At 44.6% G+C, this 24,281-nt stretch overlaps 1 protein-coding gene across 2 annotated transcripts; it reads right to left on the bottom strand.

Annotated features, from left to right (window-relative positions):
• Positions 1-53: 53 nt before the first annotated feature.
• Positions 54-24,132, bottom strand: LOC308400777 (serine-protein kinase ATM-like). Of its 2 annotated transcripts, none has more exons than XM_080888742.1 (63): positions 23,985-24,132; positions 23,680-23,773; positions 22,760-22,878; positions 22,368-22,513; positions 22,021-22,185; positions 21,764-21,929; positions 21,425-21,663; positions 20,349-20,518; positions 20,031-20,209; positions 19,466-19,837; positions 19,177-19,380; positions 18,827-18,928; positions 18,426-18,660; positions 18,209-18,340; positions 17,957-18,082; positions 17,770-17,859; positions 17,478-17,664; positions 17,186-17,379; positions 17,028-17,107; positions 16,764-16,919; positions 16,495-16,570; positions 16,216-16,358; positions 16,007-16,124; positions 15,736-15,906; positions 15,251-15,426; positions 14,883-15,126; positions 14,615-14,730; positions 14,371-14,497; positions 14,064-14,263; positions 13,183-13,357; positions 12,477-12,635; positions 12,229-12,361; positions 12,051-12,146; positions 11,786-11,957; positions 11,554-11,695; positions 11,281-11,457; positions 10,951-11,128; positions 10,727-10,832; positions 10,475-10,633; positions 10,278-10,386; positions 9,958-10,046; positions 9,754-9,856; positions 9,503-9,651; positions 9,310-9,414; positions 9,109-9,228; positions 8,770-9,004; positions 8,498-8,671; positions 8,266-8,385; positions 7,403-7,620; positions 7,086-7,293; positions 6,880-7,005; positions 6,635-6,775; positions 6,249-6,387; positions 5,698-5,780; positions 5,390-5,530; positions 2,325-2,441; positions 2,075-2,224; positions 1,809-1,974; positions 1,372-1,458; positions 1,145-1,259; positions 601-664; positions 365-507; positions 54-278 (listed from the first exon to the last, which is right to left on the bottom strand). In XM_080888742.1, exons 2-63 carry the CDS (start codon positions 23,749-23,751, stop codon positions 98-100), a joined length of 9,285 nt encoding a protein of 3,094 aa, XP_080744868.1. In that variant the 5' UTR covers positions 23,752-23,773; positions 23,985-24,132; the 3' UTR covers positions 54-97. The 2 variants fall into 2 exon arrangements, with proteins under 2 accessions (XP_080744868.1, XP_080744867.1); XM_080888741.1 differs by having other exon boundaries at positions 54-281.
• Positions 24,133-24,281: the final 149 nt, after the last annotated feature.

The following is a 24,281-nucleotide window of genomic DNA, read 5'->3' on the forward strand; positions in this document are numbered from 1 at the left end:
CGTACAAAAAGGAATGAAAATTCCCACCTCTCTTTTTTTCAACCAAAATAAACTTCTTTTTTTTTGCACTTTTTCCCTGATATCACTTTTTTCCAGTCTACACCCAGGCCTGCCATCCTGGGAAAAGTCTGCTAAGGTTTTTGGGGTCCATGGCTTGCTGGATGAGCAGGTTGACCTGTCCTCCCACGCTGAGCACCGTTCCCTCTTCCACTCCCTTGAGCTTCTCCTGCAGCCGCAGCAGCACCCGCTCCGCCACCTTGTTGAAGCTCTGACTGTCACTGCTGGAAAGAATATGAGGGGAAGAGCCTGAACACACACACAAAACCTCGCCAGCTCCGATTCTGACACTTCTCTCCTTGATTACCTGGATTTACGGCTGTTGTCTATGTCATCTCCCCCCATAGTGGAGCTTAGCGTTGCGTTGAGCTCCTGCTGCTCGTCATGCTGCAGGTAAAAAGCTTTCAGGGGGTTCATGGTCCAGTCAAACAAAGGGTCATACAGCAGCACCTATTTAAAACGCACAAAGACACAGAAACTTACAAAAGCACTCCTTAATATGAAGTTATGGAATAAAACATAATATTTAGAGCATGATTTTACCTCCACAATAGTCAACAGAGCTTCTTGAGAACTTCTCATCACCTCCATCGTCTTCTCACAGCATCTGAAAGGGAAAGCAGGGTTCAGATTATTTATAGTGCTAAATGTTTAAAATGTCTAAATAGCAACAGATTTCCCAACATGAATCTTAATCTGTGGTCTGAGAAAAGATTAATGAGGAAGTTTGTTTAATGACACAATGTAATATGCTATTTCAAATTATAAAACTTTATTAATCGTGAAGGAAACTCATCAATCAATGGTGATTAGCTACTCATGCAATAAAAGGATCAGATCATTTTTTTATTATGTCCTGTAAAACCTCAGAATTGACAGGGGGTCGATTTTTACTGCAAGCCACTTTGCAACCCACCTCCACTTCAGTTTATATTTTCATGTCTGATTCAAATTTGTCATGTTGCCTGCCGTGCTCTGTCACAGAGTCTTTACTTCCAGTTTTCCATGTATGAGTATAAAAGGGCCTGAAGGTCCCAGACCACTGCTGACAAATAAGAGCAACATCTGAGCATAATCGTGAGCTAACCTCCTGAAAACTCCCTCCACTCCAGTGATGCCCATACCGTCCACAATGTCTCTGGAGAGTCTGAAGGGGACAGTCTCAGGGGTGGGGAGGATCTTGCCTTGCTCAAAGGCCACACCTTTAAAACATCAACAACAAAAACACACACAGTGAAGAAAAAGGGGCATCCACACTGGAGGAAAAAAAAACATTTTCTGAAACAAAGAGTGACCTTCTTGGTGTAAGAATACCTAAATCGATGTGCACCAGTTCTGCAGTCTGTTCGTCGATCAGTATGTTCTGGATGTGTCTGTCACCCAGACCCACGATGTAGCCGACTGTGGACACAAAACAGAAAACAGAAGGTTTGTTTTTACAATTACTGGATCGTCGTTTGGAGATAATATGAAATCTCGTTGTGTGTATATTTAATGTATATTTTTTAATTCTGTGTCATGACTGATAAATGTTTTCTTTCAACTCTGGACTTCAACTGAGAACAAAATGTTGACACGCTGAGGTGAAAGGTGGTGTTTTATGTACAAAGCAAACCGGGATCCATGAATCACCTTAATAATAATCAACACCAACACTTTAGTTTCAAGTCACATCAATTATATGTCGCCCTTCGGTTTGTGGCATCTTGTATTTACAGTACATAATGAGCTTTACTCTGTGAGACGTGTACCTATAGAGGAGGTGGCCACACTGCGAGTGTAAGCCAGCCGCTTCTCCATCCACACTGCGGGATCCAGGAACCGTTCCATGCAGAAATACCTAAAGACCGGCCTGAACTTCGTGCACACCTCGTTGTAGGCCTGCAGCTTCTCGTCGAATGCAAGTCTCTGAGCGTCCTGCAGTGACAGCCCAACAAAAACTACAGCTGTGAGTTCTGAACCCATAGCAAGCATGTGTTGCCATGTTGCAAGTGTTTTCCTGTCAGCACCGCCATACCAACATCTTCCTCCGGCAGGCTAGGCTGGCCCAATCTTGGGGTCGGAAGCGTTTGTGAGCTCCTTTATTGGGCTCCACCAGAAACTCCCCGATGGGCACCGTCCCAGAGCACCACTCTAACACGCCACTGCGCTGTGAGAAAGGCACCACCTGGAATCAAGTATATGACAAATTTTTTTTAAGCAACGAAGGGAAAAAGAGATGAAAGCAAATGTGAAGCAGTGCCACAGATGTGCGTCTATCGGGGAACCTTGTATCGTCTGATGTTGAGCTTCCTCTTGCGTGTGTCTGTATTGCGCTGCAGCAGCATGGAGCACATGCCGAAGACCTGCTGCATCACTGCGTCCTGTCGCAGGTCGTCCTGACCCTGTTTGCATTAAAACACTAAAATCACTCACAGGTGACTTGACCAAAATCATCACAACGATCCTTTATTTTAGTGCAGTTCAGTGTATTTGTACAGCCCAGTATCACGTGTGAGGGCTCAAACTGCTTCACAGCCATAGAAACAAAACAAGAACAGACAGACTGAGTTCTGTAGGACACTGGGAGTTTTATGACGTTTGCAGTCATTCATTTGTTAATGGCTGAATTCTTCAGTTGATAGTTCCTCTGAGTTTCAGGCAAGACAACTTTGGAGGAACTACTTTGAAGTTGAATGCAATTTAATGCAGGGGTGTCAAACTCCAGGCCTCCAGGGCCGGTGTCCTGCAGGTTTTAGAGCTCACTCTGGGTCAACACACCTGAATCAAATGATCAGTTCATTACCAGGCCTCTGGAGAACTTCAAGACATGCTGAGGAGGTCATTTAGCCATTTAAATCAGCCGTGATGAATCAAGGACACATCTAAAACATGCAGGACACCGACACTCGAGGCCTGGAGTTCGATACCCGTGCTTTAATGACTACATGTGACATGAATCTAGTGAGGTGGGAAATATCTGGTAAAAAGTAGTAGAAAATATTTGTGCATTTTGAATTTTCTGAATGATGGGGAAAAGGTGTAGAAGTACTGTAAGCTAATTCAAGAGTTTTTAAAGGAAACACAATATTGTACTGAAATGTACATGAGGAGGAGAATTTTTGTAAATCTCTTTGAGTGGGAATCACCACACAACCCACAACACAATGATATCACATGATATATGAAAGTTATCACCTCTTTTCAACCACAAATTATTTCCTCAGAGTAAAACTTTAATTCAATAAGATAAAGTAATTTTTTTGCTGCAAAATGAGACTTTCACACATATGGAACCTGCCAATGAAACCTGCTGTCAGAGTCTGCTGCTGTCTGTGACTGAATTGGGTCAAGTTGGCAATTACATGCAATCTGTTTTTGGTAATACAGTAAATAACTGTGAAAAACCATCGAAAACAGAGAGAATTCACATTTACGAGAAATGTGCAACCTATAGGAAAATAACCACAATACAACCAGCTGGTGGCCAAGTTGGGTCGCGTCTCCTCGAGTTGATGTCATTGACAAAGACTCATTCAGACTGATGGCAACATGTTGGCAATCTGTCTGCATTTATATATTAGACAGCAGCTATTTACAAACCTTCAAAGAGCTCTCTGAGAGTGACTGCAGTCAATCCAATATCCTCTCTATATATGTATATGTAGATAGACTGGCTATAGATACCGAATGAAACTGGAATGGAGGAATTGTGAGCCACCTCCTCTACATGGATGACATCAAGCTGTATGCTAGGAGTGAACGAGACATTGATTCACTGATCCACACAACCAGGATTTACAGCAACGACATTGGAATGTCATTCGGATTGGAGAAGCGTAGTCGGATGGTAACGAAGAGAGGGAAAGTAGTCAGAATTGCCAAAAGGCAACATCGCTGACATTGAGGACAGCTACAAGTACCTGGGAATCCTAAAGGCAAACAGAAACAAACAGGAACAGCAACCAGTAAGGCAAGTCCTGAGGAGTCAGCTGAGTGGGAAGAACAAGATCCAAGCTATCAACACCTGTGAATACCTCTACTGAATACCTCAGGCAGCAGAAACACAAGAAAGAGGAGGAGCACTCATGGAAGGACAGGCCCCTGCATGCTATGTACCACCAGCAGATAGAGGAAGTGGAGAGCATCCAGAAATCCTACCAGTGGACAAAGCTGAACTGAAAGACAGCACAGAGGCACAAATCATGGCAGCACAAGAACAAGCTCTGACCACAAGATCCATAGAGGCTGGGGTCTATCACACCAGGCAAGACCCCAGGTGCAGGCTGTGTAAAGATGCCCCTGAGACAATCCAGCACATAACAGCAGGGTGCAAGATGCTAGCAGGCAAGGCATACATGGAACGCCATAACCAAGTGGCCGGCATAGTGTACAGGAACATCTGTGCCGAGTATAACCTGGAAGTCCTGAGGTCAAAATGGGAGATGCCCCCAAGGGTGGTGGAGAATGACCGAGCTAAGATCCTGTCAGACTTCCAGACACAGACGGGCAAAAATGGTGGTGGCTAACCAACCGGACATAGTGGTGGTGGACAAGCAGAGGAAGACGTCCGTAGTGATCGATGGAGGTATAGTGAATGACAGCAACATCAGGAAGAAGGAACACAAGAAGCTGGAGAAGTACCAAGGGCTCAGAGAAGAGCTCAAGAAGTTGTGGAGGGTGAAGGTAACAGTGGTCCCCGTGGTAATCGGAGCAGTAGGTGCATTGACTCCCAAGCTAGGCGAGTGGCTGCTGACCTATTTTTACTCGTGTGACTGAGGTGTTTGCTTGCCCTGAATCGATATAACACTACCATGCAAAACATAGCGATGCTGCGCTGTAGAGCTTTTTTTTCACCACCAAATCAAACACACAGTTTCAACTCTCCTGGTTTTTTTTCCACTTTCATCTTATTTTGTCAGCTGCTGAGTCAAACTCCCAGGCCGTATAATGCTGCTGACTGTTGTGAGTTTAATATTAATGCAAAACAAGCACACAGATACAAAACTATTAAGTTTCACCACGACTCTCCAAAGTGGTAAATCATTAGCCTTCAATTGACTGTCAAACGTGTCAGCAAACACAAGCATGCTCTCACACACAAACACACAGCCTGCTAACGATTGTTTTCATTATAAAGGAGTGAAAGCCTGTTTGTCCTGGTACAAAAACAGGATTAATCATTAGCAATGGCCAAAGCTAAATGGAAAAAAACTCAAGTTTAAATTGTGAGCACCTTCCCGTCAGGGCTGGCCAGACTATAATGGCACACGAGAAGAGATTTGTTGAAAGACAAAAAAAACCCCGACGTCAAAAGCACACGTAAGACACGCACAAACGCACGCACGCTTACTTTGACCAGCTGTCTCCTGCTTTTGCCGTCAGAGCCGACGCAGTCGATGATCTTGGGCAGGTTGACTCCTCCGGCCAGATGATAGTGTGGCATGAAGGACCTGACAGTCACCAGGTTTTCATAACCACCGGACGGATCCACCTGTTTACACGATAAATATGAGACAAATAATTCAATCAAACCAATCAAAAAATGACACTATACACTAAACATGGATCACCCCAGTAACACTTAAATAACAAAACTTTATATAAAGTCTGAAAGCAGCAAAGTTCTCTCTCTCTGTATGTTTTTAAGTTGTATTTTACCTTAATTTCCATTGTGGGTATGGTGACCTCCTCAAGGTCTCTAATTTGCATGATGGGCTGATCAGCGGGGATGGGGATGGCCTCTGAAACCAAACAAGGACACAAAGGATGTCTAAGCAGCGGACATTTAATGCACACAACCATAACATATACTCACGACCTCTGAGTGTGTATAACTGTAGAATGTTAGGTCTACTAGCAAATAAACAGCTGAGTGGACCTGAGCAACTATGAGCAGAAAAGTCTTCATCCCTTCATGACCACAGTGTACTGATCCTCTAACGGCTGCTCCCAGCAGGATAAGGCACCATGGCACAAAGCTCAAATCATCTCAAACTGGTTTCTTAAACATGACAATGAGTTCACTGTACTCACACCTTTGGCATTTGGTGAAACCAAAGATTCACATCATGGAGCAAAATCTTTCCAGCGCCTTGCTGAATCTGTGCCACGAAGAATTAAAGCAGCTCTGATTCAAAAAGATGATTCAACCCACTCCTAACATGGTGCACCTAATAAAGTGGCCAGCGAGTGAATAAAGCATAACTCACTCTTCTCTGTTTTGTGTCTGCTGGCATCCATGTAAGCCAGGGTGATGTAGGCATCGCACAGGCGCTCGATCCCTCGGATCATCTCGGCTCGCTTCTTCCTGATGGTGGCGATGATCTTCCGAGCGACATCCGAACGCTCCTGAATGAGGGAGAACATGTAAACAGTTTAAAAAAAACAAACAAACAAACAAACACACCAGGTGCTTCTTTTGTTTCTCATGTTACAAAATTTAACACACCCAAAGTTTCAAAACGCAACAGCACTGTCCTCGTTTAATGCAAATGTGTTAAACATGAGTTTTTTTCACCGTGACAATCGACGTGTCATATTTAAGCTCCGCATGATGGAGAGAATCGTGTAAAACGGATGGAAACATCACACTCACCAGATCAAACTGCGAGAGCTGTCGCGTAGCACTCTTAGACTGCCTGGACCTGCAAAAGTTTTCGTCTTTGTTGGCATTGACCAGGGCGAAGATGATAAAGAGCGTGTGGTGAGGGTGCTGCAGAGATGCTCGGCATATCAGCTATGAGGAAGGAGGAGTACAAATAATAAACTGGACGTGGCTGCAGCAAACCTTTTATATAATGCGGTTTCTGCTCACAATAATGAATAAAAGAGCCGCGTTACCTCATTGAGGACATCGTGGAATCCCGTATCCTCTGCGACGCCAGTTGCCATCTTGGTTCCCATGCGGGCGGCCAGCTGATACATGAGAGGCAGAAACTTGTAGGACGGGATCTGTTTCACCCCTTTCTGTTAACACAGAAACAAAAAGCTTTGTCAGATGATTATATTTGTAAGATTCAGTGCAGATATGTGAACGTTTTACTGACCTTCATCATCTCATTCACATCTTTAATGTCAGCATTTTCCAGCCAGAGGGAAGCCAGCCGGAAGACCCAGGTGTCGTGCTCCTCACCCTGCTCCAGACACTGGATGTAATTCTCCACAGCCTTACACAGAAAGCGCTTTCTGTCCGTCCGCAGGTTGGACAGGGCTTTTTCATCCAGCTCCAGCTCTCTTTGCACTTTTATTGTGTACCTGTGAAGTTGGACAAAGACAGGCTGGAAACAGGCCTTCACTTTTTCTTTGGTTGTAACTGGACCTCAGCTTAAATGCAATACATCGAGCTGTAAATGTGCAAATCAACCTGTTGGAGGTCACTTTATGCTCCTTTATCAAGCCCACTTCCTCCTTGGCCTTTTCCAGCAGGGCCTGTTTGTTCTCAAACTCAGACGAGTTCATGTATTTGTCGATGCTCTGGTACTGAGCATCAGAGAAGCGGGCCAGAGATAAAAATGCCTCAGTCCGCTGGTTCTGGAGCCTGGAGTCCTGAAGTCCCGATTCCCCCTCTATCACCTCCACTGCCTGAGCAGAGATGAGACCTTTATTAATTCAACAGTACAGGGCTGTTCTCACGTGAGGAAACAAAAATCAGGCAAAATTTACAGGTATCAACACAAACATTAAAAAAAAAAGTAAAACAAGATTTAACCAGATGCACAAAAAAATGTCACTACAAAACTGTGACCCGATTCAGACGTATAAAACACACACAGACACACACATGAATTATTTAATTTTGTCTATATGAATCTGGCGTAGCCAAAGGACATAAAGTGTAAACTTGCAGACGTTTAATATTTATGTCTTCGCCTGCTCCTAATTTGTCTGGACATAAATAAATTATTCATGTGAGGGTGTGTGCGTATGAAGGCCCGCATGCTGCCAGGCCGACGGGTAATAAACCATTCATTTCTCTAGGCGATCCCAGCTGTGTGTGTAGATTTTAGGGCGTTTGAGACCTTTAAGATTCCTGTTTTGGTCGCTCTTCTTCACACGAAAAGAAAATACCAGAAAATAACTCTTAACCGGAGCCACTTTGTTAATTCCAGGAACTATGGACACTCCACACTTGTGAAAACGCTTCAGATGGGTGATAACAAGCCACAATTCTGCCCTTTTAATCTTTTAATAAAGCTTCGACTGCTCATGCCAAAAGCTTCTTCCTACCCTCTCCAGGTACTTCTCCAGTATGACTCCAGGACTTTCCAGGCAGGTTTCTGCCAGCCAGTTACCACACAGCCTGAGGCACTCGGTGTAGACTGGTGTTAACGCAGGATTTAAATCCACCTGTGCAACACACATCAAACCAGCTCAATAACCCATCTTGGTATTTGGATTGAACTTAGCTAATCTTACTGTTTTGCATTAGTTACAACACAGCGTTATGTGCCCGTCTGACCTTTTTCTCTAGGCTGTGTATCATCTGTCTCAGCAGGCCCAGAGCCAGACCCTGCTCTCCCTTTGCCCAGAAAACCTGGGCCTCCTCCAGTTGCCACGACGACACAGGTAGCGACGCCAATGTCCTTCCACCGCCGGCATGCTGCTTCATCTGGTAGACTGCACGCTCTGCCAGCTGGATAGAGGTTAGAGGCAACCTTCATATGATATTCACGTGGTAAATGAAAGGAAAACAGTGCTTCAAACCTTCCCCTGTGGATCTGTGGATGTTACCTGTGTGTTTCCGGCCTTGCGAGCTAACCGGCACAAGTCCATGAGATGGTCAGTGAGAACAGAGCTGAGGTACTGGCTGCTGTCGGGCTCTCCCACCCTGGACAACAGGGTGTGCTGGGCCACAGAGCGGACGGCTAGGATGGGTTCCACTAAAGCAAAGTCACTGTCAACGAGGAGCTGAGAGTGGTGCCGCCACTGGCTGTAAACTTCTCTCAGGATGAGGTCTGAGAAGGGTCTGATGTAAAAAAAAGAAAAAGAAAAAAGAGTTTAAACATGAATAAGTCCAGAGGAGGCGTCCCGTGTGTTACTGACTGTGTGGTATGCTTCTGTCTGAGTCACCTGGAGAACAGCTCTTTAACACTCTCCAGCTCTCTGACGCTCTGCAGGTTCCTGAGGGCTGGATACAGAGATGACACGGCCTCCAGACTGCCTTTGCGTAGCTCTTCCACCTCGGCACCCCTGAAGAAATGCATACGCGTTATAAAGCAGAAATAAAGCTGTCGTACCAGAGGGTAAAACTCCATATTTTGTCCACCGCACCTGGCCTGTTTCAGAGTTTCATCAAATATGGAGAACTCCTTATTCCTGAGTGCTTGCAGGGCACAAAACACAGATTCGTGAAAGCCAGGATTGGATTTCTCACTCCTGCAACAGCAAGACATTGGAGAAAAAAATAATTAGCTTCTAACTGTGAGATTCTAGTTGCGTTTCATGCAGCAGATGCTTCCCTCACCTTTCTGACAGCTCAAAATCCCACTGGGTGTTCCTCCAGGCTGCTTGAAAGCGAAGATCTCGCAGCTCAGCTCCCCACTCGACCCCTTCGCTCTCGAGACCCCTCATGTAGGTGGCCAGGATGCTGCTTAGACCGAAGTTCTGCAAACCCTGTCGGCATAAGATTAAAGAAACTGTGCTAAAAGCTAAAAGATTTCAATCTAAAACATTCTTTGGAGGAAGTGGTTCGTCATAGTATCATTTCAATCATACCTCCACGATGCCCACTTGCCGAGTGACCTCGGGAAGGGTACAGTGAAGGTCGTAGGAGGTCAGGGCCCTTCCCCACATAGCTTCATGTTCGTAGGTGCGAATCCTGTGAATTCACGTGGCAAAACGGCATCAGCAGATCTGATAATGACTGAAGCCTAATGAGGAATAAGTGACCGTGTGAAAGATCTAACTGAAATTTTCTACCTTGTCAGGGGGCTGGTCATGGTTTCGCCACCACAGCCATACAGACTATCCGGCTCCCCGATGCTGCGATACACCTCGATCAGCAGCTCCTATAAATATGCAAAAATGAGAGGAGAACAAGAAAGTCTTTTAAAAACAGATAAAATAGCTGATGCGTGATAATGATGATACAACAAAATGCAAGATCAGCTTCGACGGCAATGCATTTCCTGGTTGCCAAAAGAGGCTGTCTTTTTTTTCCTCCCATATTTTTGACCTGATGTTGTCATTTAGAAAACAAAGCAGCCTGTGTAACTATGTGTGCAGCACGAAGAACCAACCTGCAGACTGATATTGGTGTCTTCTATGCTCTTCTCGGTCAGGCTGGAGATCGTGAAGGTCTGGCTGTTCTCTTCGAAATTTATTTTCCGCGTTGCTCTGGAGTTGGTTCTGCAGTTACAGGAAATGAATGGATCAAAAATGAAAAGCTGGATAAAGTTATTTTTCCTGTTACTGTTTAAATGAAGCCGCTGCATACTTGCGACTTTCTTCCATGTTAGCTTTGATCTTGTCCACGTAGATCTCGGTGTACAGCAGGGCGGTGAAGTGAGCTGAGCAGGACTGAGCGGCTTTGGCCACCTCCAGGTAGTTCAGATCCAGCCAGAAGTTTGAGTCGCACACTGTGCCAAAGGATTTACTGCAAGAAGGCAAAGCTCTACATTCATACTACAGCAGGTTTACTGGGGCAGAGACAAGAGCAGGTCCAATCGAATAATATCTGACTACAAACCCGTCAGCTTCCAGTGGCCTCTGCTGGTGTCTGAGGTAGTCAATAACTGCAAGCATGGTACGCAGAGAGGTCTTATCATGCACGCCCTGGCTCGCAGTGTCGGACTCTGCAGAGAATAACATAGACCCTCATCTCAAAGCAAACAAACACTAAATATGATCTATCGTCCACTGTCAAAATATAAGGAACAGGATCAATAATATTTGTCACAGATTCAAACTGACCAGAGTCAGACGTGAGAGGAGTGGCGGAGCGACTCGAGGCCTGAGCGCTTCTGCAACAAAAGCTGAAAAAGTCCTGAATGTGGGAGGAGAGCAAGTCCCTAAACGACCCATCGGAGTCATCCAGAAGAATGGAGTGAATGATGAGAGGCAGTAACCTCTGACAGCAGTCCACCCACACCTAAACATGGAGAGAATAATGGAGCGACACAGAAGGAATAAGGTGGAGTAGGCTGTACTGACATTCAGTATATGACTACAAATGTTAACTAATTAAACACAAATTAAGTAATGTAGCCATTCGACTTCTACACAGCTCTTAGGATAACTCACCAGGCAGAGTGGTCGGGACAAAAGCAGAGCCTCACACTTGACCCCTCCGCTGTCCAGCAGCGCTGTGCACAGAGCCTTCAGCCAGCTCTTATGGCTGCCCGCCTGGGGAATCCAGAACTCCTGGCTCTTCAGGTTTCCTCTGGCCTCTGTGCTCTCCTTGGCAGCCACAGCAACCGCCTGACCATGGATGGCAGCCAGTAATCAGATGCATGAGCTTGCTGTGAGCTCCCGTGAGGTAACTTGCAGACACACGCACAAATATCTAAAACCCACCTTATTCTTGGCTGTTCTGAATGGGTTAAGGTAAGTCAGCATGGGGTCTCTGTTCCCTTTGTGTTGCTCCCAGAAGTCGACTCCTGACTGAGTTGCGAGGATGTTCTTCAGGCACTGAGCTGCTGCCTGTCTCACCTCGATTCTGGCAGACAACCACAGCACAGAGCACATCAGCTTTTCCATCATCATGAGTTAAAACCTGATAGCTACAGAATCTGAGGAGTCAGCGTACTGCTGTTGAGTGAGCGCGTCGTTCGTGCAGTTGAGGACGATGTACAGACACTGAGACTCGGTGGATTCGAAGAGGGAGACGGCTTTTTCATACAGGGGGTCTCTGCCATGGAGAAGGGCGATGTTGGACAAGTCTACTGGGCCCAGTTCTCCTAAACAGCTGCCTGCCGCCTCTGCAGCACAAGGACTGAGCTATGAGAGCACTGCCAAACGGAATCTTATCAAACTGTTGACATGGAAGACAACACAGCTTTGATTTGTTTTACCCTGAATGTCAGCTCCTCCAGGGTGGCCGGCTGCTAGTTTACAGAGCTGCAGCAGATTGAGGACCAACTTCACCAGCACACTGTCGCTCGCGTCGGCTAAAAAGGACGACACGGATGGAAAACATTTACATGCAATCGTTCTCACACAGAAACCACTCTTCCTCCTTTAGCATCATACCGTGGCACTCTTTAAGAAGCTCTCTGATCTGTCCTTTGTTGTCATGCAGCTGTCTGGTGAGCTCCTTTAACCCCTCGAGTCTAGTCAGAGGTAAGGAGTCACAGGACGTCACTGACAGGAAGTGGGCGATCTCCTGCAGGGGGGATAATTAAAAATTCATTACTCTCCGTATCAATATGATGAGAGAAGATCTAAATAGACTTTTAAAGTGAGGACATTATATTTACACATGTATTTGCTGCTTTTACCTGTCTCAGACTGAAGGTGCCAGCGTTATATTTGAGTTTGTGCTGTACAGCCCGCAGCTCTCTGAATTCAGGGATATTAGGGAAAGGCTCCAACCCTCTGATTGCTTCCTTTAACGTCTGCTGATTTTCTATGACAAGAAACTGCAGCAGACTCAGCACCTTCAGGGCAAAAAGAGGATTCAAAATCAAAATCATGCACACTGAAAAGGAGCCACAGTTATTCTAAGACAAAGATATGAAATAAAGAAGAGTTTGTTATCAGCAAACAGTCCATCCTTCTGTCTGTGCACAAAAAGACCCAGATTGTCTTCCTCCCCTAACCCCAACCGCTCTCGGCAGATGGAGCCCCTCCCCAAGCCTGGTTCTGCCGGAGATTTCTTCCTGTTAAAGAGGAGTTTTTCCTTCCCACTGTTGCCAAAGTGCTTACTCAAAGGGGTTCATAAAATTGTTGGGTTGTTCTCTGTATATACTATTGTAGGGTCTACCTTACAATATAAACCACCTTAAAACGACCGTTGTTGTGATTTGTGTAAATAAAACTGAATTGAAACCAAATTGAAAAACAAGAAGTGGTATTCCTAAAAACTGTCTTTCCCATTTTCCTATCAAAATATTAAGAAATTATGGGCGGCCCAAAAGTTTTGAACTGCATGCTGTGTACTAAATACATTCAACGAACACCACGCTTTGGCATGCAATCACTTACCTGCTCTGAGATGGAGGGTCGGCTGGTCACCTGAGCAGTTAGAGTTCCAATGATGACCTGTAGGTGGCAGCCCAGAGCATCATCACAGACCTGCAGGGACACGTGACACACGGAGGCCAGCAGGTCACAGCACAGAGCGAGGCTGCGGGTAGAAACCTCATCACACGGAACTGGTCTGTGAACAGCAGGAAAACAGTGTTTATGTATGTACAGCACAATATGTGTGAAATGTAGAAAAACTGTTCTGTAACCTAGCCTAAAACCGCGCTACTAATGTAGCTAAGTTAGCTCAATTTTTAGCGGTATCGAGATACCGGGTAATGCTAGAAAACAACAACAATCATAATAATGATAATAGCAGAACAGGAATAGTATAAAAAATGACTGATTTTTTGCTTTTTTATATATATATATATATATATATATATATATATATATATATATATATATATATATATATATATATATATATATATATACACACACACATATATATATATACACACACACACACACACACATATATATATAAATATATATATATATATATATATATATATATATATACACACATATATACATATATATATATATATGAAAAAGGATAACAACAACTTCTATATATACATATAAACACTTAAAAACAGCCATTAAGAATGGGAAAGGACCAATTTCAGTGATTACAAGTGATCAGACTTGCTTTGGTTTAAGTTATGATTTTATCTTGGCGTTACAAATTTTAAAATCACTTATTGTTTTTTATTTCTAGTGGTAACGTGTTCCACATCTGTGGGCCTTTAACTTTAATTTCATATAATATCATCTGATTGACTTACTCAGGATTCACACCAGTGTGTAAGTCTGCCTGCGAGTGCACCAACCTGCTGTTAATATGGTGAATGAGCGTGTAGATTATATCTCTGAGAACAAAGGCCCAGGCTCCACCCAGACCGTCCTTCACCTCCCTGAGCAGCAGGCTGACGAACAAATGGTACATGAGGAGGATGCGGTGCCGTTCGTAGCTGTTGGTCGTCTCCGCTGCTCTTTCGCACACGGCCAGCAGAATCCTCTGGATAGAAATCTACAGACAGATGTAACATCATTGCACATAGAACAGAAAACGGAACACTGTGACTATTATCAAAACAAAAAAAGTTTGACTGGGTGACGATATATGAGACATCATACCGGGGTTTTTGACAGAATGGCTACCAGTGACTTGTGGTTGGCACCGTGGCACTTGCTGAGGTAGTCCAGTGTAGCTTTGATGACATATGAGCTGAAGTATGGTGGATTTGGTACCGGGTCTAGCTCTCTGAGAGATATTAAACACTGATTTTGACGTCCATTTGTTACCATACTGAGTATTTAGATGAATGAACAGTAAAAGGAAATAAAAAAAACAACTACTAGAGGACAAATATCCCAATACCCAATAAAGCGTTTCAGGTCTCCTCTGTCTTCTTCAGCTCCACTTCCTTCATACAGAGTCATGAGCAGTTCCACTACAATGTCAGCCAGGTTACTGTGGATCAGGCTGTCGATTTGCTGTGGACACATGTGAGAAGGTGAATTTTAGAGTATATAAAATCATTTGACTATGGCTTGTTCAGCCAAGCGTTTGACCTTAATAACATTTTCTCAGATCTTAGGACTGACAAGCAAAAGTCTTGAGTACTGTCGATACAAGCTGGTGTTACCTGTTTACCCAGACAGCTGGCATCTTTGAGCAGGTCATACACCATGTTAGCCTTCTCTCTCTGCTGTGCAACCTGCGAGTCCTGGCCCGGCAGTGCAAAGTATGGCAAAATGTTGACCATGATCTTTGGGAAACAGTCTGCCAGTAAGTCCCTCCAGTCTTTGTCAAGAGACCTGCCGATAGACTTCACCTGCTCAAAGTCATCCAGGAAGACCAGGCGGGGGATCAGCACTGGGTAGGAAGAGCTTTAAGGGTATTGGAAAAGGATGCTCAGTCCTAATACACTTGATTTCAAAAAACACCAGCTTAATGTAACTATAGCAGAAGGAAATGTGACTCAGTGACGCAAAGATGAGCTTGTTTTCTCACTTATAGAACTCTTGGATTGTGTCATGATCCAGTAGACTGTAGGGGAAAGATCCAAGAGTGTAGCGGTCGTCAGACTGTCTCTGTGCGAGCCACTCGGCCACCAGGTAGTTCAGGTGAGAGCTGACGAATGTTTTTACGCTCCTGTAGCCCAGCGCTCTGGAGACACTGCACAACATCTGAGGTGAAAAAGAGGACAGGACAAATCATGTCACCCTAGACGATTACTAAACCACAGTAAATCAGTTTGCATGCTTAAAATATTCTCCTCCCTCTATTCTGCGCCTTGAAAAAGGAACTCCCATAAATCCACATGCAATAGAGTCAGTCGCAAAAATCCCACCTCTTACTGGCAGTAAAATGGCCCATAGTGACATACGGTGCAGTATTAATCTGCGTCAGAGTAGTTATCCAAAGCACGTGTTACCTCACTTTTACAATGCATCAAGACCTTGTAAAAGCAAAATTGCATTCAAGTAGCTTGTTACCTTTTTAATGAGCTGCTCTTCAATATCGTTTTCTTTATAAGACTGAAAGAGTGCAAACAGGGACTGTTTTTCACACACGGGGCTACAGCACAGTACGACTGACAAGCTCTTGAGCAGGGTGGCCTTGCGGTTGAACATCTCGTCCTCCCGGTCCTCAGAAGAGCAGCCTCTCTGTGTGCGATTGCACAAACAATACGTTAGTCGGTGTGTGTGTGTGTGTGTGTACAATCGCAAAGAGTTGCTGACATGTGGTAATGCTGCTCGGTCTTACCGGAAGCTTCATCCCCTCCTGAGCCTTCAAGTAAACATTCTCAAAGGCTTTCTGCTGGTGTTTTAGTGGCAGCATCTTCTTCTTATCTGGTTGCTCTGAGCTCATGTCCAGAAACAGCCTGGAGACACAATACCAGCGAGCACATATTTATCTGTCTGATCTTGGTCTTGCTTTATGTTTATTAGTGGTAAAAGACGGAGGAAGCGTACCTCTCCACTGAAACGGCTACCAGCATGCGGACTTGGTGGTGTGCGTCTGCGAGGTGAGATGGAAGGACAGCAGACACGGGATGGTCTTCCTCTCCGTCAGAGGTTCTGATGCTCAGGACGGCCCACTTACAGCATGGGTCGGCCTAACCAAGCCGAAATGACAGCAAACGCAAAAGAACAAGAAAAGTCAAAAGCAGTGACAACGAGAGCTGCTGCAGTAATGGGACACTTTTACAGGCAGTAAAAACAGCAACACTGTTGCTTAATCGTAGATTTTACCTCCAGGAGAGCAACCAGACATTGCACTAAAGCAGCTCGCACAGATGCCACGCATTTACCTGTATGGCTCAGGAAACTGAAACGCAGTACAATAGGAGCATTAGTAACAGTTCTGACTACAATAGAATTTCTAAGAGAATTTCAAATTTCAAAAGAAGGTAATTTTACACTTGACTTCTCTATCAACAATTGAAATCGTGTATGTAAATGTAATCTTTTTTAAAGAGCCGCCAGTTCATCTATTAATGGTGTAAAAACATGCTTCTAACCAGAATCCGGACACCACTTTCAGCAAGGATCCCTGCACATGTCTCATCTCCTCTGGCATGTGATGGGTTTTCCCCAGGCTCTTTATGGAGGGTAACAAACTCATCAGTACAGCAGCACAGATCTCCTGGTCCTGACGATACAGAGAGCACAGGTCCCTGTGAAGACAGCAACAAATACATCTATTTATTACCACAGACACATTAATTCACATTGTGCAGATTGAATGTGTCTAACAAATACGAGTAAGAGAAAGGTTCTCATACGCCAGAGGACGGAGCAGCGAGTCAAATTCCTCCGGGGAGAGCGAGTCCTCAGCAGGAAGCTTCTTCAGCAGGATGAGATACTGCAAGAAAACCAGATAAGATGAGTGTTTCTGGCTAAAGGGTTGCCACGGTGATCCTCCAAATTTGCTGCTGCCTACCATGTTGAGGTGCAGGGCTTTACTGAAGTCCATCTGCTCCACCAGCAGCAGCAGCTTGCGCCGCACTTCCTGGGGTTTGAAAAGCAGGCCGTGGACGGGCTGGACCGAGCCGCACTCGCACAGGAACTCCAACACTGCGAGGAGAGCCAGGTCCTGCTGTGCCAGATGATCTTCTGATAGAAGGCTTTTCGCACCTGCAAGGTAGCGAGCAATGTCTATGAAACGTGCTAATTTTTTATTTAGCTGTCTGTGTTTTTAAGAAAGGAACAAACCAGGAAAGGACCCGACATACCTGGGCCGCAGGAAGTCTCGGTGTTGTCTCCTTTGGGCCTGTGGTTCCCGTTGGTGCTGCTCTGGGGCTCTTCACCATCATCAAACAAGTCAACATCATGGCCTTGCTGAGTTCTGGTCATTTCCCACTCATCATCCATGGGGTCATCCTCATCCATGACAGCGACTCTCCTGGCAGCAGTGCTTATCTAAAGGGAAAAAGAAGAGAGCTTGATTTCACAAGCCTGCTTTTCACATTAAGGTTTTTCCTTTTGTGTCTTTTAAATCTGTGACATGCTCTTTCTGTCGCTTACCAACATTTTGCAGATTTCCGCCAGCTCGCTGAGGAGGCTGGCTGGCAGAATCATTATAAAGAAACCAGAGGAGGTGGGACAAATATTTTCCTGCAGAATGATCACAAAAGTAGTTAAAATCCACTGTCAATGCCTGACTTTGACTTTAAGAGATATGGTTGTTTTTCTAGAAGAAAAGCTTTGTCACCTTGTTTTTTCTGCTGGCAGACTGTGTGCAAAGCTTCATAACAGACCTCAGGGTGCACATGGTCCCTTCCTCTGTCATTTTTACTTTCACCCCTGAAACAAACCCGCTGAAGTCCTGGGCGAGGGCCTATGAGCAAGAACAGCCCGAAAACTTTAAAGCTGGGGCTGATATTTCATTTCAACTTTCAATATGACAAACAAGGGTTCTCAGCCAGGCTGGAATCAGATTTTATGACTTTAGATAACTGATTACCTTTGCTTTACCGAAGAGCTGCGATCGGCAGGCCTCCTCCTCAGTCAGAAACCCAGTGGAGACGTAAGCTGCCAAAACAGCGGTCAGCTGACTGAAACAACGCACCAGACACTCTGGAGGAGTGGACTGAGACTGTCGAGGGTCCAAAACAATAGATGTCATTGTTTACCATGCAAAACAACATTCATACGCGCACACACATCCGACTTCAACTCACTTCAGGAGAGAAGCAGTTGAGTAAATTGTCAGCCACGCAGAGCAGGGACTGCTCCAACTTGTTTCTGAGGCCGGGGACAGCAGCAAACCGGCTGTCGGCCGACGCCGTCCTCGCCGACTGGTCAAATCTGCGGACTTCTGACGGCGACGTGTTGAAGCTGAACTGCTGGTACAGTCTCTCGATCTGTTCCAGGTTGTCTTTGGCATCAGAGGGTATTTGCTCTTGAGAAAAGGCACTTTGAAGAGAAAAGAGTTGCAAAGAGGGTTAGTTTAATTCCCAAATCTCAAAGCAAGAGAGGGCAGAGAGAGATGCAGTGCAGAAACTGGCTGTATATTACAGGTTATGGCTAGAAATTGTATATAGTAATAAAAGAGGTTGAAAAATAAAAGAATTCCCCTCACCTTTCTATGCCATGAGTACCCAGCAGAAACTTTAGGCCGACTCTGGCGTCCTTCAGAGTAAGAGAGACCAAGATGTTTGCTATAAGATTGTGAGGAAAGTCTCTGCAATTAAAAGAAAAGTTTAGGTTTTATCTTAAATACAAATGCAATAATACAAGATAAACTTTATTCTAGGAAAAAATCCAGAAACAAAGGAAAAATATGAAGTAAGGTTCAATTTTCTGAGTTTTGGAGTTTGTGCAAACAGAAAAAAGAATCCCATAAACAACACTTTTTTAACTGGAACATCTTATCTTTTGAATATAAAAGCACCTTCTACAAATATTAACATCAGTGTATAACCTGCCAACCTGCAAATGATGGGGTGAGGTCTGGAGCTGTCCTCCAACTCATCACTCTGGTCGCTCATCAGCATCCAAGCTATGAAGCTCTCCTTCAGATTAGGTGATGTGCCTCCTTCTGTGGCCCCCGCAAAGTCCCAGCCTGATGCTGAGATGAGACTTTTTGGGACCGGACACTTTAGCAGGGCCTGGGCAAGACAGAGTGCAGCACTCCTGCGTACGAGGAATCGAATCAGATTAGTATCTTTTGTGTAATTAAAGAAAACTACTGTTGCAATGAAAAAAGAGAGAAACTCACTTGGACGGTTTGCATACAGATCCAGATAAAAGCTTCCAAAAGTCTCTGTCCACATTAATCAGTCCTCCCTGGATGATGGAGGCCAGCAGGTCCAGGCTGAGGGACTCTGTCGGGGACGAGCTGACCCCACGCACTGCCAGGCCCCATACCTTAACCCAGAGCCTTCCCAGCTCCGTCCTGTAGAACTGGGCTCTCTCTGGGTAGCGAGCCTGGCACCGGGCCACCTCCCTCAGACAGCGCAGCACATACACACCCCTCTCTCCCCTCCGCTGCTCTGCCAGGAGCTGGTGCAACACTGACAGCAGTGAGACCAGCTCCCGTCCAGGCACCATGTATGGGTACTTAGAGGTGAGCGCTGTGGTGATTTGCAGCCTGAGAGAGGAAATAAAAGACGGGAATGTCTTTATGTGACGCTGATAGCACAGCAGTCCTCCGTGTCTCAAGGCAGAGTTGATGCCCCATAAAATAAAAAGCAATAACACTGATTTAAAAGTCATTCTACCCAGTAATCATCTTTATTTAAATTGAAAATGTGTTTATATTATTTGTGCTGTGATTATCATACCACGGTATGACATCAAAGTCACTGTGCTGAGGCTGCAGATGCTCACGGAGGACCTCCCAGCCCATTTCGATACGCCGGCGCTTGCTGGCAGCTCCGTGGGTGGGACTGCCCATCTGTGTGGCTCTGATGGAGGCCTGGGTGACATCCACGATGTGGGTGTCACTGTCATCATTAAACAGCTACAGCAAAGAAACGTAAGAGCGTTTAAAGGATTAAATGTGTCCAGACACCCTCCTCTAATGAGCTTCCTCACCGCACTTTTGAGCGAAGCTGAACCTTGATGCGCTTGGTGCATACATGACGTTCGAGCTTTCTTACCTGGTGACAGATGTCAGCCGTAAGCTCAATGAGATTGTCTTTGACGGCTATGTGTCTGGTCCCCGTGACGTACTTCCCTCTGCTGCCTATGTGACCAATCTCCCCGACCAACGCGTTGTAGAGGTTGTACAGCAGACTCCGCCACTTGGACCAGTCCTCAGCATGTGCACCTGCAGTATGAGTGAGAGCAGCCACCAGTTATTGGTTATTTATTTAAGGATATTCAAATATTTATGTTCATGACGTTTAAATAATTACTGCCAACAAATGAACGCAAACCTTGAGTTCAGCCACAGCTTTGCAAAAGTTTATATTTTTGATGTTTTTACCAGTGAAATTTGAAAGATGCACTGCGATCAATTTAAATTAAACTTTTTTACTTACCTACTGGTTTCTATCTAACATTCACACACACACTCACACACCAATGAATGCATCAGCCTGGAATGCATCGGGAACAACCCGAGATTCAGTATCTTGCCCAGAAAGAAGGTTGGAAGTGGGAGCAGACAGGGATCCAACAACCAACCTTCCAGTCCGCTCTACCTCCTTAACCCCCCAAATGCAAACTGAGCATCAGAATGAGGAAGAAAGCTGATTTAATTACTTTGAATGTACCATGCTTGTTGTTGCAAGACATGCTGGTCTGAGTGTTTCAGAAACTGCTGATCTGCTGGGATTTTCCTACATAACCATGTCTGCAGTTTACAGAAAATGATCCAAAAAAGAGGAAATGTCCAGCGAGTGACAGTGGTCTAAGCGAAAATGCTTTTGTGATGTCAGAGATTAGAGGAGAAAGGTTATATTGCTGTAAGAGATAGGAAACTCAAATATGCCCTTCTTAAAACAAAGTAGTTGGATGGTCTTAATCAAGGTGAAGAAGAGCATCTCAAAATGTGCAAGACATCAAACCTTAAAGCAGATGGGCTACGGCAGCAGAAGACGAACCAGAAAGGAAGGTGTACCTAACAAAGTGTTTGGTGAGTGTAGATCCTGCGATAAAGCCTGGCCTCCGACCACTATTAACCACAAACGCTGGAAACCAACATTTAAAATGAAGTTTTAAAAAGAAGAACCTGTATCCTGTGTCTTGGCTCCTTTGGGGTGGTGAACACAAATCTGTAGGTTGAAGAACTCCACAATCTCCTCTTTGAGAGCTGGACTGGGCCTCATGTCTGCCCAGACGTACAGTATGGAAGGCAGAAGCTCCTCTCCCAGTCGACACAGCCTCATCCTACAATTCATGGCTGCAGATCTCAAGAAGATGTTCAGAGCTGAGACGAGGTGCTCCAAAACAGCCAAGTGTTTCTCCTGCCTGATACGATTGATACAAAGAATGCATAGTGTTTAAATTTAGCGACTAATACCAGAACATTTATTCAACGTAAATCTAAAACAGTGTTAAAAGTCTTCACCTGACATTAAGCAGTGCTTTGGAGAAAAAGCTGAACAGCGTGTCATTGAATCCATCGGTCTGCATGCAGCAGCCCTGCACCACCGTGTGGATCACTCTGCTCACCAAAACGTGGTTGATGGGTCTGGACGAGGAGTTGAACAAACCACAGTACAAGTCCAAAAGATCTAAGGATCAAGAATAAACACAGATCCATCAGTTCTTACTCTTGTCTGCTTCCTGATGTTTAGAAAATAAAACTCCAAATAGCCCACTGACTTTGCCACTGCTGTGGAGCGATGTCACACCAGTACTTGCGGACAGAGAGGATGTCCTTTACAAGGAGGCTGCTGTAATCTTCTCCATAGGCTGAACAGCAGTACGAACTCTGCAGAACCTCCAGCACATGTTTCAGCAGCTCACTGCACTTCAGACGAGGCCCGCCTGGAGGAAGAAGAGGACACTCTTAACTGCAGTCCCCACAGTTCATTCAATATGTTTTCTACTGTGTCTGATGAATTAATGAAAGATACTTATAAATATAAAGATATATGAATGTTCCCTAATTTATTACGACATACATTCACCCAAAACTGAAACATATTGCAACCTGCTCCTGCTCTTACGTTTGTTAGCGCAGCGAATGAAGTATTTGATCAGGCTGCATATTTCAGCCATCTTCTTCTGCCGCGTGGCCAGCGTGGTTGCTGTGACGTTGGATTTGCTTGATTGCATGCTTTCCGTCTCCTTTTGGACATAGCGCTGCAGAAACCTGATGCAATAAAATGCCAAGCAGAATAAAGAGCGTTCATTTATAGAAGCCACTTGTTCCGGTACATGTTAGCTAAAATCATTTATGAGTTACGAGCATGTTGCAGAATATGAAATAAGAACAAATACTTATTTAAGAACTTTTCAAAAGATGCAAAAAGGTAGAAAATAGTACCTTCTCTGGAAACACCTTATAGATATATACATTTGGTATTTATATGGTTGCAAATACTCTGAGGCAGGTTACCTGAAAACAGCATCCCATGTGAGTTGCTTGGAGGCTTTTGCTTTAGCTGATGAGTTACGATCCAGTTCCTGCACAATCTCTGGAGACCGGAGGAGCCGTCTGAAGCGCTCAGCTTCTTTCTGATAATAAAAACGAGATGAAATAAAAAGCATTTACACCGCACTGATTAAAACTATTTCAGGTTTAGTTAATTATGGATAATTCCCCACAAAATTCACTTCAAAGCTCTTTATACTGTAAGTTAAAGACCCAACGGTATTGGAGAAAACCCCAACAATCAAGCGACCCAATACGAGCAGGCACTTAGCGATAAGAAAACCCCCCATTTTAACAGGAAGAACCAGGATTTGAAATTCTGTTCAATAAATACATATAATGTGTCACAACTGAGAACTTGAGGGGCTATACAGACTATCAACATACCAAGATGACTGGCAGATCTTATTTTGTTTTTGTTGCTACTTGTGCCAGGAAAGTAAATAAACCTTTATTTTAAAAAATAACTGATTTTAGAGTCTTTCAGCTATTCATCGCACTGCCTTTGTACACTTATAAAGTGCAAAATTGATGTCGTGCAAGCCACAGGCAAATTGCATCTTATTTGCAAGTGGGCAGGACAGATGCTGATGCTCAGCAGATGTATACGCAGTGCAATCTGAGCTTCTGACTGAGTTCAATACTGTAGGGTAAGAAGAGCCGTGATTTGAAGGTAGTAACTAAAAGAAGTGAATTAAAGGATAACTGTGGTAGTTACTGGTGTTGGGCTGCTTTGCCATGATAACTGGACAACAGTGTTAGTTAGCATCCTGTTATTTTAAAATATGCTAAATAGGGAGTTGTTTAACCTATTTAAAGTGCATTGAATCGCCTATGAATTCATTTATTTGGACAACTGATAGGCAGTAGTTCGTCTTTTTCACCTTCCTCTCTGTAGCTTTGTCATTCTCGAGTGCTCTGCAGCAGGCCAGGAGATCATGAAGAGCCAGGCTCATTGTGCCTCACCGTATGTACACACTGGAGGGACAGGATGTTGACAAAAGTTATTCATCTGCTTTATGCCTACACTATTATTACTTAGTAGACAGTGTAGATTTCTACTATTCGACCCACACTTTATTCACTGCTTCACTGCTCATGCAAACTACTTTAGCAACACGACACTGGCAGATTAAGCTTTTAACTTCATTCACAAACGTCCATTCAAACACCTGCACTGTTCACTGACCTCAGATGACTGCAGCGATTGCAGTTACGGAGTTGTCACACGCGCAGGTGCAGATGTTAGCTGAGGTAAGGCACACCGCTACTGTACCTGCCATAACAACTTTGCCATCTTGTAGAGCCACACGCACGCACGCACACGTAACCCACGCATAAAATATTCCCGCCCCAGCAGCAAGGCTCAGCCCCTCACATCACTTCCTTCTCATGCCAGGTATTGAGTGAGTCCATTCACTTTTCTATCAGCATGAAAATAAACCTAATGTTTTTAATAGGTATGGTGTTATTGAAGTGGTATACG

The sequence above is a fragment of the Rhamphochromis sp. 'chilingali' genome (assembly GCF_963969265.1).
Source record: "Rhamphochromis sp. 'chilingali' genome assembly, chromosome: 8".
Classification (NCBI taxonomy): domain Eukaryota; kingdom Metazoa; phylum Chordata; class Actinopteri; order Cichliformes; family Cichlidae; genus Rhamphochromis; species Rhamphochromis sp. 'chilingali'.

Coding starts and splice junctions, on each gene's coding strand:
- LOC308400777 (XM_080888741.1), bottom strand. CDS start 23,751: ATGAGCCTGGCTCTTCATGATCTCCTGGCCTGCTGCAGAGCACTCGAG. Junction 14,498..14,614: donor GACCTGAAACGCTTTATTGG/GTATTGGGATAT, acceptor AATATCTCTCAG/AGAGCTAGACCCGGTACCAA. Junction 8,672..8,769: donor GCAAGGCCGGAAACACACAG/GTAACATCCACA, acceptor ACCTCTATCCAG/CTGGCAGAGCGTGCAGTCTA.